Raw genomic sequence first — 12883 nt, 5'->3', positions numbered from 1 at the left:
AACTTCCAGTCACAGTAGATTCTTGGGTCACTCTGACAGTCAAAGTTTTGGCTCTTTTTTATAGTGCCAAACTTTGCCTTCCCCTTCTAACCTACTGCACATTAATTTTGGCCAGTGAAGCTACCCATCAAAGTATTGGGCCAGTATGAATGTCTGCTGCCCAGGGCTTAGCAACAAACTCCAACACTACCCTGAAGCATTAGAGCTTTGCCTCTCAGATTGGCTTTGAAGTCAGCCACTATGGTGGGTGTTATTGGAGAGAGCTTGCAATTATGTTTCATGACAGCCCCCACCTCAGACAGAATCTTTTTTAGACTTACATAAGCAACAATGCATAATTAATAACTGTGTATTCTGTGACACATTTTAGCTCAGGTGATTTTGTGTTTATCAGGTCTAGTTTTAGGTCATCTACGAGCATTAGTTGGTGAACGATATTGGTTAGTGATTAAATAAACCACGGTTTAAAGTCATCATGCTTATTTATTATTGTGTAAAGTAAACATTTCCTATTAAGCAATCAGAAATGATATCTTAACTGAGTTTGTTAGATTAAATAGAAATGTTAATGGATATTTTGGCTTGCTAGTTTCTCAGCATCCTCCCTGTTCTTTACACTGGGTTGAGCTAAAGCGAGCTATAAGTATTATGTTCCATTCTTGTGCTTTTGGCATTTTTAGCTTTGTGTTTCATTCTGGTCCAGGTTTTTAGTGACCCAAATAGCCTACATGCTAGCTATTGGCTACCATCCATAACACTTACATAGTCAATTTCACTCAGTGTTGCCTCTAGAAAAATACTTATTGGAATTCTAGTCTCCTACAAGACAGTTGTTCCTCATGTTTCAAGGTTGAGTGGAAAAGTTCCTCTGTGATACAACTGTTGGATTGCAGGGGTATAAATAATATGTGTTGGTACACAGCAGGAGAGCATGTTCAGTCCACTTGTAAATGAGAGCACAGCTGCAGATCTGCTATTAAGACACAGGCGCAGTGGGTTTTGGTGCCCAGATTGGACGTTTTTTTCAGGAAACAGAGCTTGTAAAATAGGTTAACACCCGACTCCAAGTCATGAGGAACAGCTGACTTGGACCTGGTTTTAAGTTCCTGACACCACACTGGCTGCCACTTGTAAGGCTGATATTCCTTATACAGGAGGCCTTGAAAGATAGCATAGCTGTTTATTACGAGTCGGTGGTAAGTATATTATCCTCTGTTTGATTCCAAGCACAGCAGGGAGAGCAGCAGTATCTGTGTATGCTTTTAAACATGCTTCCAATAAACGCTGCTTATAAAGGTGATGAGAAATGTCTGAGAGCTCTCATTCCTAATAAAAATGACCATATGTCTAAGGCCAGTATTTGCTATTTGCTGTCTGATGCTAATTTCCAAGGGACACAATACATTTGTATGCCATTACTGCAAAAGACATGCCTCATTGGTGTTATATGAGTGGTTTACCTTCTGGTCAGGAAAGTTTGTTATATCCTTTAGAGGTCCAAGCTATACACCTACACTTACAAAAACATTTCATAACATTTTAAACATTTTGAGAAAAATATCTTTCATTTCCCGTAGCTTTAGGTAAATGTATTTATTTTATGTCAAGGCTGCAAAACTTTTTACCATCTTTAAAAATAGATATAAAACCAAGTCTATGTTTAATATATGGCGCAGACATGAATTGCAATAAGGAAAGAACTTCTAGCTGTCATTGATGAATTCTACTTTTGAGAATGTTAGTTTTTATTCCCTGATGCTTTGGTGTCATTTGTTTCTGACTCACTGGCCTAGAACAAATATAAAGATAAGAAATTCCTACTCTTTGCCAACACTCATTTACAGCATGCTTGTTCTTGGTATGTAACTCCAAACCTCCAGTCAATTAACATTTTCAGAAGGGGGCCTCCATACTTCTCTCATGGCAGGAATAACTTTAAAGCAAAACTTGCCCTAACTTATATGGGATGGGTGAATTTGTATACACATATGTTTTGTATCTCTCTTTTCGTGCACTTAAGGGGACCTCAAAAATCACCAAAAAGTGCAAAAGTGTTTTTTTAAGGTTTACTGTGTGCTTTGGCATCAAGAGTAAAGGAGATTCCCAATGCTTTTAGGTATGGAGGAGCATGTGACTCACCCATGTGACAAGCTTAACCAATCACCATTGTCACAGGGTAGTTAAGTGCCCAATGTAAGCTACAATTCCAGGGTAGCTAAGCAGAAGTGGTGCCTGTGCTGTTCTGTGTTATATCGAATTTGATGCTTTGCTTTGCATGACCAAAAGATAGATAAACTTAACAGAACAAGAGTAAAAATTCCCACAATAATGAAACATCTGCTTATATTACTGTTTGTATTTTGAAGTTTCTAGTGGGGCTAATTATGGGGTAAAAGGGAACACAAAAAACAATGATGGAATACCACTGGTTTCAGTGGTTTGAAAAGTGTGACTACAAGTAATAGGTTATTCTTGAAAAGCACTTGTTTTTTGAAGATTTAAAGATACTTTGATTTCATCTGTTCTACCTTCATGAATGTATAATTATTTTATTGGAACCTTTGATAAGAACTCATAGTTCTGTTTTGTGGTATGAACTGATTGCAGTGCTGTAGCAAAAGTGGACGCATTGAATGTCTGTGGTGCAGTTGGCTGTGAAAGAAATACATTCCATAATAAGCAGTCAGGAGGTTGCCTGCGAAACAAGACCCCTGTGGGATGATGCTTTTTCATTCTGTTTTGCAAGAGCTTAAAGTAAAACGTATGTTCTGCTGAGGAGGCTGCTTTGTATGTGTATAGTGAAATCCTCACCAAGAGCTTATTTTTTTTTTCTAACATTTGAGCCACAGGTGGATTTACTGGAGAATAACTGTGAGACATGAATGACACATTTGTATATTCTTCCTTTAATGAGATGGGTATATTCTGTTTCAGAATAATCTCAATTTCAAAGGAAACCTGCACTGATCTGTACCAAGAGTAGATGGAAGCTTCCATAGTGACCTTTTATGCTGAAAATGCTATGTACCTGACTGTCATACTAATCGAATGGCTCCAGCCAAGTGCTTCGCTATAGCAAAAGTGAACAGAGATATAGGAGGCTGCGATTTTAGATTTTCTATACCAATTCTTAGCCTCCTCTGTATTTGTCTAAACATTTATAACATGTCATATGGGTGGTAGTTTTAGTTTATGTAAAAATATGTCATTACTAACCAGATCTCGGAAGCAGTCAGGTTCCACATTAGCTGTGGGCATCTGAAGCAATCCTGTCTTCATTTCCACGATTTCCATGCACGGCTCTCCCTCTTCCAGACAGGTTGCCATAGCAATGTCGGTATCGGTGGAAATTCCCGCTCCCTTACTTTAGCAACCTGTCTATCAGAGGACAGGTGAGGAACAGGAGAGGAAGGTAATGGAAGTCTTCCCATTTGCGTAATTTCCAGTCTGCAAATAACGCAAGATTTTGTCAGTAGGCGATTCACAAGGACTCCTGACATACGTGACACAGATATCCCATGAGCCCTTGCGAATTGCCTGGTCTACAGCAGCTCTTCTCCCCTGTCTCGTAGGCTTGGCTTGGAGCAGCAGGAGCAATTAGCTCCTGCTGCTGTCAGTCAAAAGGCTTAGCTTTATTCAATTAAAGGTATATTTGTCCTTTATTTTAAAGCCTAGTTCTCACGGGCACATACATACATATGCCTGTGAATTAACATGTGTAAATGAGCAAGCGTGAACGGCCACCTCAAAGTTTCTTATAGCACCTGGAAGACCAACTCAACTCAAGCATAATACCTTTTTTTTCAAACTTGTGATATATATATATATATATATATATATATATATATATATATATATATATATATATATATATATATAATACTCTTTTTTATATTTGGAAGACTATTTACCATTTTATGTCAACCAATTCTTCTGTCAGCTGGCAACCTTTGTGTTACTGAAAGATTTTGGCAAGATTCTGTGCTGCTCATGTAATTCGATCATCTGAACTTTGCAGTGAGGGGAAAGAACTTACTACACATTTCATGAATATTCAGGAGCAATCAACTGATGAAAACAGGAAGCCTGGCATTCTCAATTCTCTGCATAAATGTCTATAATATTAATAGTGACAAAATGCATATCATTTGGGAATCATATAGATTATTCAAGCAGTCTGGAACAGCATGCCACAAAAATTACTAGCCAACAGCAAAATTGTACTTGTTGTTAACTACAGTAAGGAAATAGTGAGAGGATGGTCAAACAAAATGGTTTGCATTACAAAAAAAATCACTCATTAAATTTGTTTTAAATTTGTGAAGCTTTCCATGCTTAATCTGCTTGGATCACCCAACACTGTTGCAACAGCTACATAGTAATGTCCTCCAACTGATAGAGATATTAAGCATGAATGTGGTGTTTGCTATGACTGCATATTTGACTCAAATTCATTTTATATCTAAACATGTGGTAGCCTTAGACATCAAAGGCCACCCATATACATACTGATCATCACCTAAAATGGACTTTCCTAGCTGATGACAAACCTCTGGTCAGGATAGACATTCAAATAATTACAAATTCCTAACATAGAGTACATACATTTTAAAATAAGTAGCGGATCAAGGGGAAATTCATCCTCAAAATTTGCAGCTGAAGTTCTTTAAGTCATACTCTCAATACCTTAGTTTACCCTGCCTCTCTCTCCCAGAAGTGACTCAACAGCCTTCTATCCTTCTAACCTTTGATGTAAACATAGAGCAAGCGCTCTGGAAGGGGGGGGGGGGGTGATCTGAGCTAAAAAAGACCTAAAGGACTTTAGTGTTTCTGCTGTAAAGTTTTAGAAAGAATTGCTCCACTGTGTCTGCAGCTGCAATTGCAAATATTAGTGAGGTAATTAACTGCTTGTTAAGGATATATAAATATTTGAATGCCATAACCTGGCCATTGGTTTACTTTAAGTGCAGATTTTAGACGGTTTCTGGCTTTATTAATAAATAGAGCAGTGAGCGTGGTGCTAATAAATAGAGCAGTGAGCAGTTAAAATCAAAATTTTCTCTGCTGTCGAGTGAAGTCAAGTGAATTCTGACTGGTTGCTTTAATTTGATGAACTTAAAAGTTAGCTTGTGTTATTTATTGCATAAGGTTGTTTGAACCAATCTTTATATTTTACTCTCTCTGTACTGGAAATCTTCCTGATATGGATGTGTTAACCTTTTGCCAACCAGGCCAATTCTGACATTTCTCGCCTACATGTAAAAATTTGCTAGAAAATTACATAGAACCCCCAAACATTATATATGTTTTTTTTAGCAGAGACCCTAGAGAATACAATAGCAGTCATTGCAACTTTTTATCTCGCACAGTATTTGTGCAGCAATTTTTCAAACACTTTTTTGGGGAAAAAAACTTTTGTGCTTTAAAAAAAAAAAAAAACTGTAAATGTAGCCCAATTTTTTTGCATAACATGAAAGATGAAATTACACCGAGTAAATAGATACCAAAAATGTCACACACACTTCAAAATTGCACATGTGCTCGTGGAATGGCGCCAAACTTCGGTACTTAAAAATCCCCATAGGTGTCGCTTTCAAATTTTTTACTGGTTACATATTTTGAGTTACAGAGGAGGTCTAGGGCTAGAATTATTTCTCTCACTCTAACCTCACATGTGTGGTTTGAACATTGTTTTTATATGAAGGCGGGACTTACATATGCATTTGCTTCTGTGTGCCAGCACACGGGGACACTGGCACTTTAAAAAAAAAACATTTTTATTCTTAATTTTACTTTACATTTTTTAGTTTGACACTTTTTTAAAAAAAATTAATTTTTTATCACTTTTATTCCTATTACAAGGAATGTAAATATTGTAAATATCGGCCCTCCTTACAGTGAGCTATGGGGTCAATAAGACCCCACATGTCACCTCTAGGCTTGGAAGCCCAAAATAAAAAATAAAAAACGGTCTTGGCTTCCCAGCCAAGGTGGCACCATTTGTTTGAATGTAGAGGCCTCCGAACGATCATGGTCCGCCGTAAATATCTATGGTAAACATCTGGGGCTGGCGGATCCATTCTGCGACTCACCAATCATAGCAGTGAGTTCATAGAAGCCCCGGAAGGCAGAAGGAGGTGGAAGTCCCCTCTCGTCACCCGTAAGAATGATCAAGCGGCTGACCAGCTGCTATGATCGCTGTTATGGTATAGGGAATTGTTGGCTGAAAAAGCTGATATCTGAATGATGTCTATAGCTGAAGGCATCATTCAGATATCCTCGCACAAAGCCAAGGACGTCATATGATGGCCAGCCATCAGCAAGTGGTTAAAGACGCTTCTGTCTTTCATATGTGAAAATAATAAATGCACCACAACAATTCTATGTTTAAGAAAGTAAAGGAAGATATCATAATGTGCTGAATTTCTTATGTAAAAACATGCAAAATATGCCTTTGGTTTTTCTGTTCAAGATATTAGTTTTCTTATTCTGGGACTGTGTGACAGAATGCTTTTAATTCTTAGTGGGTGTAAAAGCTTGAATCAAATAGGAGTCATTAAAATTCACCATCATGGACAGACACAGGTACATCAATCTGTAGATCCAACAAGCTCAGTGAACATCTTACACACCTGTATATCTAAAAATGTCAGTTTGTCTAAGTAAGAGCATTTAGATTTTTCTATTTTATGGAGTATAATGTAACCAGGAAAATTCATTTCAGAACTCACCACAGTCTGTGAATATCTTTGCATTTTAGTTGCACCTAAACTTGAGATGAAATTGGCCAAATGTATTAGCTTATTCCAATTCTTGAATCATTCACCTATTATATGTACTCACAGATTTAGGAAAGGAGAGTGCATAAAATAATTTTAATACAGTTTAGGTTTTTAGGGAATAACATTTGGTAGAGAAAGGGAATTTACAATCATCATGGTCAATACATTTATTCTATTTTTTTAAACAGAATACAGCACCATAGTCCATAGTCCATCAACACCTATTAAAGATTCAGATTCTGATCGATTGCGGCGTGTTTCAGATGGAAAATCACGGGGAAGAGGAAGGAGAAACAATAACCCCTCCCCACCTCCAGACTCTGACCTTGAGGTATGTCATGCAGTAACCTGAATCCAATACAAATAAGTATTTTCCCAACAGATTTAACAAATGCTGTTCACTTTAGACGTTCTATAGAGATTTTCAGTTATTAGTGTTTTGTTATAGCTGTTTTTTCCCTTTGTGCTTGGCATTAGCATAAACAAATATAATGAAAACATTTTACTATTCTGGAAAAACGTATTGTCATGCAATTACATATTATCGTGAAACCTAGTTTTGTAAAAAAAAGATTCGCTGTTTTTATTACCCCGTCACTAAATAGGAAAAAACATGTTTCTAGTGCTTAAAATCAGGAATAATAATAGTTATTTTATTCCTAATATTTTTATGTGCTATTCTAAATTGGCAGAGAGTCTTCATTTGGGACTTGGATGAAACCATCATCGTTTTTCATTCTTTATTGACAGGATCTTATGCAAACAGATATGGAAGGGTGAGTAATAGCAATGTGGATGTATAAATGAATAGATAAATATAGTTGAAAATATTGGAGATATTTTGGAATGTGATATTTTTCTTTTAGGCCTCATGCACATGATTTTAATGGAAACCTGTACAACAGAAAGGGGGGGGGGGAAGGGAGTGGCTGTATTGTCATTGCTGAACACTTTCCAAGAATCCTAGGTTCCTGGAAGTCAGAAATCTTGATCTGAATGCCTATTCCAGGTTAGTGCCTGAGAGAGTTTGGAAATGTTTGTAACAGCATGACAACACAGTAAAACGTTTTTCTGGAAAAGGATTTTCGACCATTCAGGTTTTTTAAAGTTTTTATTATTATTATTATTTGTATTACTTATTATTTATGCTGTTCTTCAAGGTGTATAAAAAAACAACACACAAAAGCATGCAATATGCTATACTTGTAACCAGGGCTGGTGTTGAGGGGGAGCAAACCTGGCAATTGCCCATTGCCCAGAGCTTCCACATTCTAAAAGGCCCCCTGACCTCAATCTCCCCTGAATATGAAAAGCTGCTCCATTACAGCAGCAATATCATATTCCTCTGCATGACCCACTCCATAGTGTTTCAATTACCCAACTTCTGAACTTCTCTTAGTGAACACTAGCAAGAAGGCTGTTTAACTTTTCAGGAAATAAAGTTAGAAAGATGTATGGAAGCAGTGCATTCTATGTTTTTTGGACTGTGTGAATGCATGCAGTATTTTAGTCAAAGGAGGGGTCCAGTTTAACCCAGAGCCCCAATTTATTTAAAACCAGCCCTGCATACAACTTTGCATAATTTCTTATGATGAAATACAGTACAGACAATGTTGGAGCTGGCCTTTGTCTATAACAGCTAGTCCACAACTGTGCATTTCACTGACATGATGTTTACATAAAGGCTCACAAAAAGAACGTTGCAGATAAAGGTAATGGTGGGTTCACGTTAATGTGTGTAAATATATCTAACTGCTTGTTGCTGTTTGACATGTATAAATTTGTCTAATTGGAAAGTCAATATTCATGCATTCTCCTTTTTGTGTACATTTTATGTACACCAGCTTTGAGAGGTCTAAACATTTCATGGATATGTGATCAGCCGGTCATTTCCTTTGTTGTGACATGTTATGTTGTGCTATTCTCTACTTTAGGTTCCATCAGGCTGACAGTTTCCCTATATATGTTAGGGTATATACAATATTATACTTAATTTAGATGCTGCTACTTCATTAGCCACTGAGTTGGCACAATTTATAGCCAAGGCTGATATGAAATTTAGACCCAAAGCATTAGCCTGACATGGTAAATATTAGCAAGGTTAATATTGATCTGATAGTTCAAGTAATAGATTTATAAAATAGTTAAAGGTAGGGCTACATTTATTAAAACTGCTGTAAAAGAAGAGAGCACATGTTAACCATTTCCAATGCCCAAACCACCAAACATCTCTCTGTTTAGTAGAAATGGTCTCCCCAAGTCGATCCTCTGGGTCACCTGCAGCTCTTACTGGTTCTTCCTGCTGACTTCCACCTCACTGTCAATAGTGGGTCATTGACAGTTGAGAGTAAAAAAACAACATTTTTATAAATTCATATGTAGTTGTTTTACTGGAATAGGTCAATATTGTACAGTTTCTGCATCTTCACAACTGTTGTCAGGACAGTTTTTTTTTTACTTTTAAGGTTGGTAATAATTAAGGCTTTCTAAATTTTGTAGACTGCATGGAGTAGACTGTAATTAATCACTGTCTGTAAATTAATTTGTAGACTGCATGGAGCACACGATGTTCTCAGGTTGCAAAACCCAAAAAGTTGTAGGAATTGTAGCTGTAGCTATATACATCGTTTTCTTTCAAACATAAGTGTGCTATGCTCATAAAACAATATTACTTTTCATCATTAGTTTTCACTAAGATAATTCTAGACCACTTTGCAAAATGGAAAAGGAAAAGTTGCTTTCCTTCACACATATGGCACGTTACTCTATAAGCTTGGACCTCTTCAATTATATATGTTTACAATATTGGGGGATAATTAATAAAACTGGAAAACACAGAATCTGGTGGAACTGTGCATAGAGACCAATCACCTTCTAACTTTAGCTTGTTCAATTAGGCTTTGACAATTAAACCTAGAAGCTGATTGGTTACTATGCACAGTTCCACAAAATTCTGTGTACACAGTTTTAGTAAATCTCCCCAAATGTTTCTAAGTAAAGCCATTCATATCTGCAGATTTTTTACCCATGGGCAGAGGGTTTGCCTTTTGTGATGGCAGTAGCTTGGCTTTTAACCACTTTCAGACCGGACCATTTTGCTGGGTTAAGACCAGACCACTTTTTGCGATTCACTTTAACTGACAATTGCGCGGTCGTGCGACGTGGCTCCCAATCAAAATTGACGTCCTTTTTTTTTCCCCATAAATAGAACTTGCTTTTGGTAGTATTTGATCACCCCTGCGGTTTTTATTTTTGCGCTATAAACAAAAATAGAGCGACAATTTTGAAAAAAACACATTATTTTTTACTTTTTGCTATACTAAATATCCCCCAAAAATATATTACAAAAATTTTTTTTTTCCTCAGTGTAGGCCAATACATATTCTTCTACATATTTTTAGTAAAAAAAATCACAATAAGCGATTATTGATTGGTTTGCGCAAATGTTTTTTTTTACTAGTAATGGCGGTGATCAGCGATTTTTATTGTGACTGCGACATTATGGCGGACACATCGGACATTTTTGACACATTTTTGGGACCATTGTCATTTATACAGCAATCAGTGCTATACAAATGCAGTGATTCCTGTGTAAATGACACTGGCAGTGAAGGGGTTAACCAGGGGGTGGCAGTGTAGGGGTTAAATGTTCCTAGGGGCGTGTTACTAACTGTGGGGGCTGGGCTTTGTGTTAGTGAACACTGATCTCTGCTCCAATCACATGAAGCAGAGATCAGCGTAACTTGTTGCTAGGCAGAACGGGGAGATGCTGTTTATAACAGCATCTCCCCATTCAGCCGCCCCGTGAGACGATCACGGGTATCCCCACAGCAATCGAGTCCGCGGGACCTGCGACTAGACTCACAGGGTGGCCCAACCAGCACGCGAGCGTGCCACAGGCGGCGCGCACGCAATGGCAGGGCGGCATATTAAAATGGACGTACCTGTACACCAATATGCCTGCCCGTGCCATTCTGCCGACGTACATCGACGGGCGCCGGTCGGGAACTGGTTAAAGCAGCATTATTATTATACAGGATTTATTAATGCTATTTCTTTGTATCAGATCTTTTTCTTAGATTCTTAAGATTCTTAGATTCTTCTTAAATACATAGACAATTTAAAAAAAAAACGTCAGTAAAAACACTCGGCCAAGAAGACATGGATGGCTCAAACGGTCCATCCATTTTGCACAAGCCCAGATGGGGCTTTTTTCCCACACATTGCCAAAGTGCCACCTTGCATCCACCACTGTCCCTGCCAGTTTTGTAGTTGGTTGCTAGGACCACCCAGCAACCTATTAACCAACCACATGCTTGTTTCTCCCCAGTCAAAGAAGGAAGATGAAACTTCCTCTTAAAAAATCTAGGGTTCGGGCCTGCTGCCAATGCCCCGCCTACAATTTTCACATGCAGCTGAGGAGGGCTGCACTAATAGCCTGAGCCGAGCCCATCCTTAGAACTTTATAGCCTGGCCTGCCCTCAGTTCTCTATAGAGCACCCTCAGAACCCTAAAGCCTAAAGCCTGCATAAAGTAAAGGATTCTCTGGTCATCAGTAACCCCCTTCCATTATAGTTCCCCCTTAAATCATGGTCCCCAGAGCCCTCCTTACATCAGAGTCTGCAGAGTTTCCCCTTAAAGTGTAAGGGGAGCTCTGCAGATTCTGATGAGAGGGCTCATTCAGACAAGTGACGAGTCTCCTGTGCAGAGCCCGTCCACCTCGGAGCTGCATACAGGCAACCCATGGAAGTGGATGTAGACCCAATGGCTGCATTCACACCAGTGCAACCACTCCTGCCTGACCTTGTAAGGAGAGAATGCAGGGGACTTTGATTTAAAGGAGAACTCTGTGGACTCTGATGTAAAGGGGAACTCTGCAGACTCTGATGTAAGGGGCAGCTCTAGGAACTCCTATGTAAAGATAAACTCTGCTGTAAGGAGGAATTCTTTAAACACTGATGTAAAGGAAAACTCTAGGGACTCTGATGTAAAGGGGAATTCTGCAGGCTGTGATGTAAGGTACTATTTACAGGTCTCTTATGTAAGAGGGGGCTCTGGTGTAAAGCGGGAACTCAGTGTACTCTGATGTAAGTGGAAACTCTGGGGACACTGTTGTAAGGAGGGTATCTCGACACACTAATATATAGGGCAGTGATTTGGAGTTTGATGTAAAGGGAGACTCTGATGTTAGGAGGGACTATGATGAGACGAGGAGCTCTGGAGACCCTGGTATAGGTGAAGAATCTGGGGACTTTGATGTGAACAAAGGGTTCATCCTGACCCCTGAACTCTATACATTTTGTAATGCTGACCGAGATGTTCGTTGCCCCAACAGTTGCTGGTTTTAACGAAGTTCTTCTTTAAGGTTTGCTCAGTTAGACAAAATTATATCTTTTTTTTTTGTTGTGCATCAAAGCATATGTATTGGAAATGTTTACTTACAAAAAAATATATATTTTAAGGTTTATTTGTGTCTGTGAGGCTGTCAGTTATGGTACAGTAATTAGAAGTATTTCTAGGGTACAAGGACTGTGGTTATATGTTTGCAGTGTATATATACAGCGACTAGGCTTAGATTTTGTTTAACAATCCTCCTTTAGGCCCCTTCACTGTTAGGCAAAATCTGACCATGCAATGCTGTTCACTGCGATGTGCCATACATGCCGCATAACCTTTTGTTTTCTGTTTTATCCAAGGGTGACCCATGTCTTTCATAATCCTAGTCATGCTGACATTTTGTCACTCAAAACAGAGGGGTTTATTTACGAAAGCTGGAGAGTGCAAAATCAGGCTCCCTTCTGCATAAAAACCAATCAGCTTCCAGGTTTTAATACCAAAACTTAATTGAACAAGCTGAGGTTAGAAGCTGATTAGTTTCTATGCGGAAGTGAGCCTGATTGTGCACTCTCCAGCTTTAGTAAATAAATCCCTCTGCTTTGAGTTTTTATTTGTAAAGCTGGCAGATAATTTGTTATGAGTATTGTTAAGGTTTACATTGTTTATACTGTTTAAATATTGATTGTCTTAGATTACAACATTTCAGGTTGATAACAAAATGGTGCTACGTCAGTAAATTTGCTGCGTTTTGTCAATATAAAAGG

General features: G+C 38.3%; 1 protein-coding gene across 6 annotated transcripts in view; it reads left to right on the top strand.

The window, feature by feature from the left end:
* EYA1 (EYA transcriptional coactivator and phosphatase 1) overlaps nucleotides 1-12883 on the top strand; it is a 145471-nt gene that overhangs the window by 59977 nt on the left and 72611 nt on the right. For all 6 annotated transcript variants that reach the window (XM_077492859.1, XM_077492860.1, XM_077492858.1 and 3 more), the window contains 2 exons: nucleotides 6971-7113; nucleotides 7475-7558. In XM_077492859.1, the coding sequence (XP_077348985.1) occupies nucleotides 6971-7113; nucleotides 7475-7558 (227 nt within the window). The remainder of the gene's footprint in view (nucleotides 1-6970; nucleotides 7114-7474; nucleotides 7559-12883) is intronic.

This window comes from Lithobates pipiens, unplaced genomic scaffold (assembly GCF_037356315.1).
Source record: "Lithobates pipiens isolate NorthernLeopardFrog02 unplaced genomic scaffold, aLitPip1_a1.2 Scaffold_19, whole genome shotgun sequence".
Taxonomy (NCBI): Eukaryota; Metazoa; Chordata; class Amphibia; order Anura; family Ranidae; genus Lithobates; species Lithobates pipiens.
Note: the sequence above shows the minus strand (reverse complement) of the source record. Positions and strands in the feature narration are given on the sequence as shown.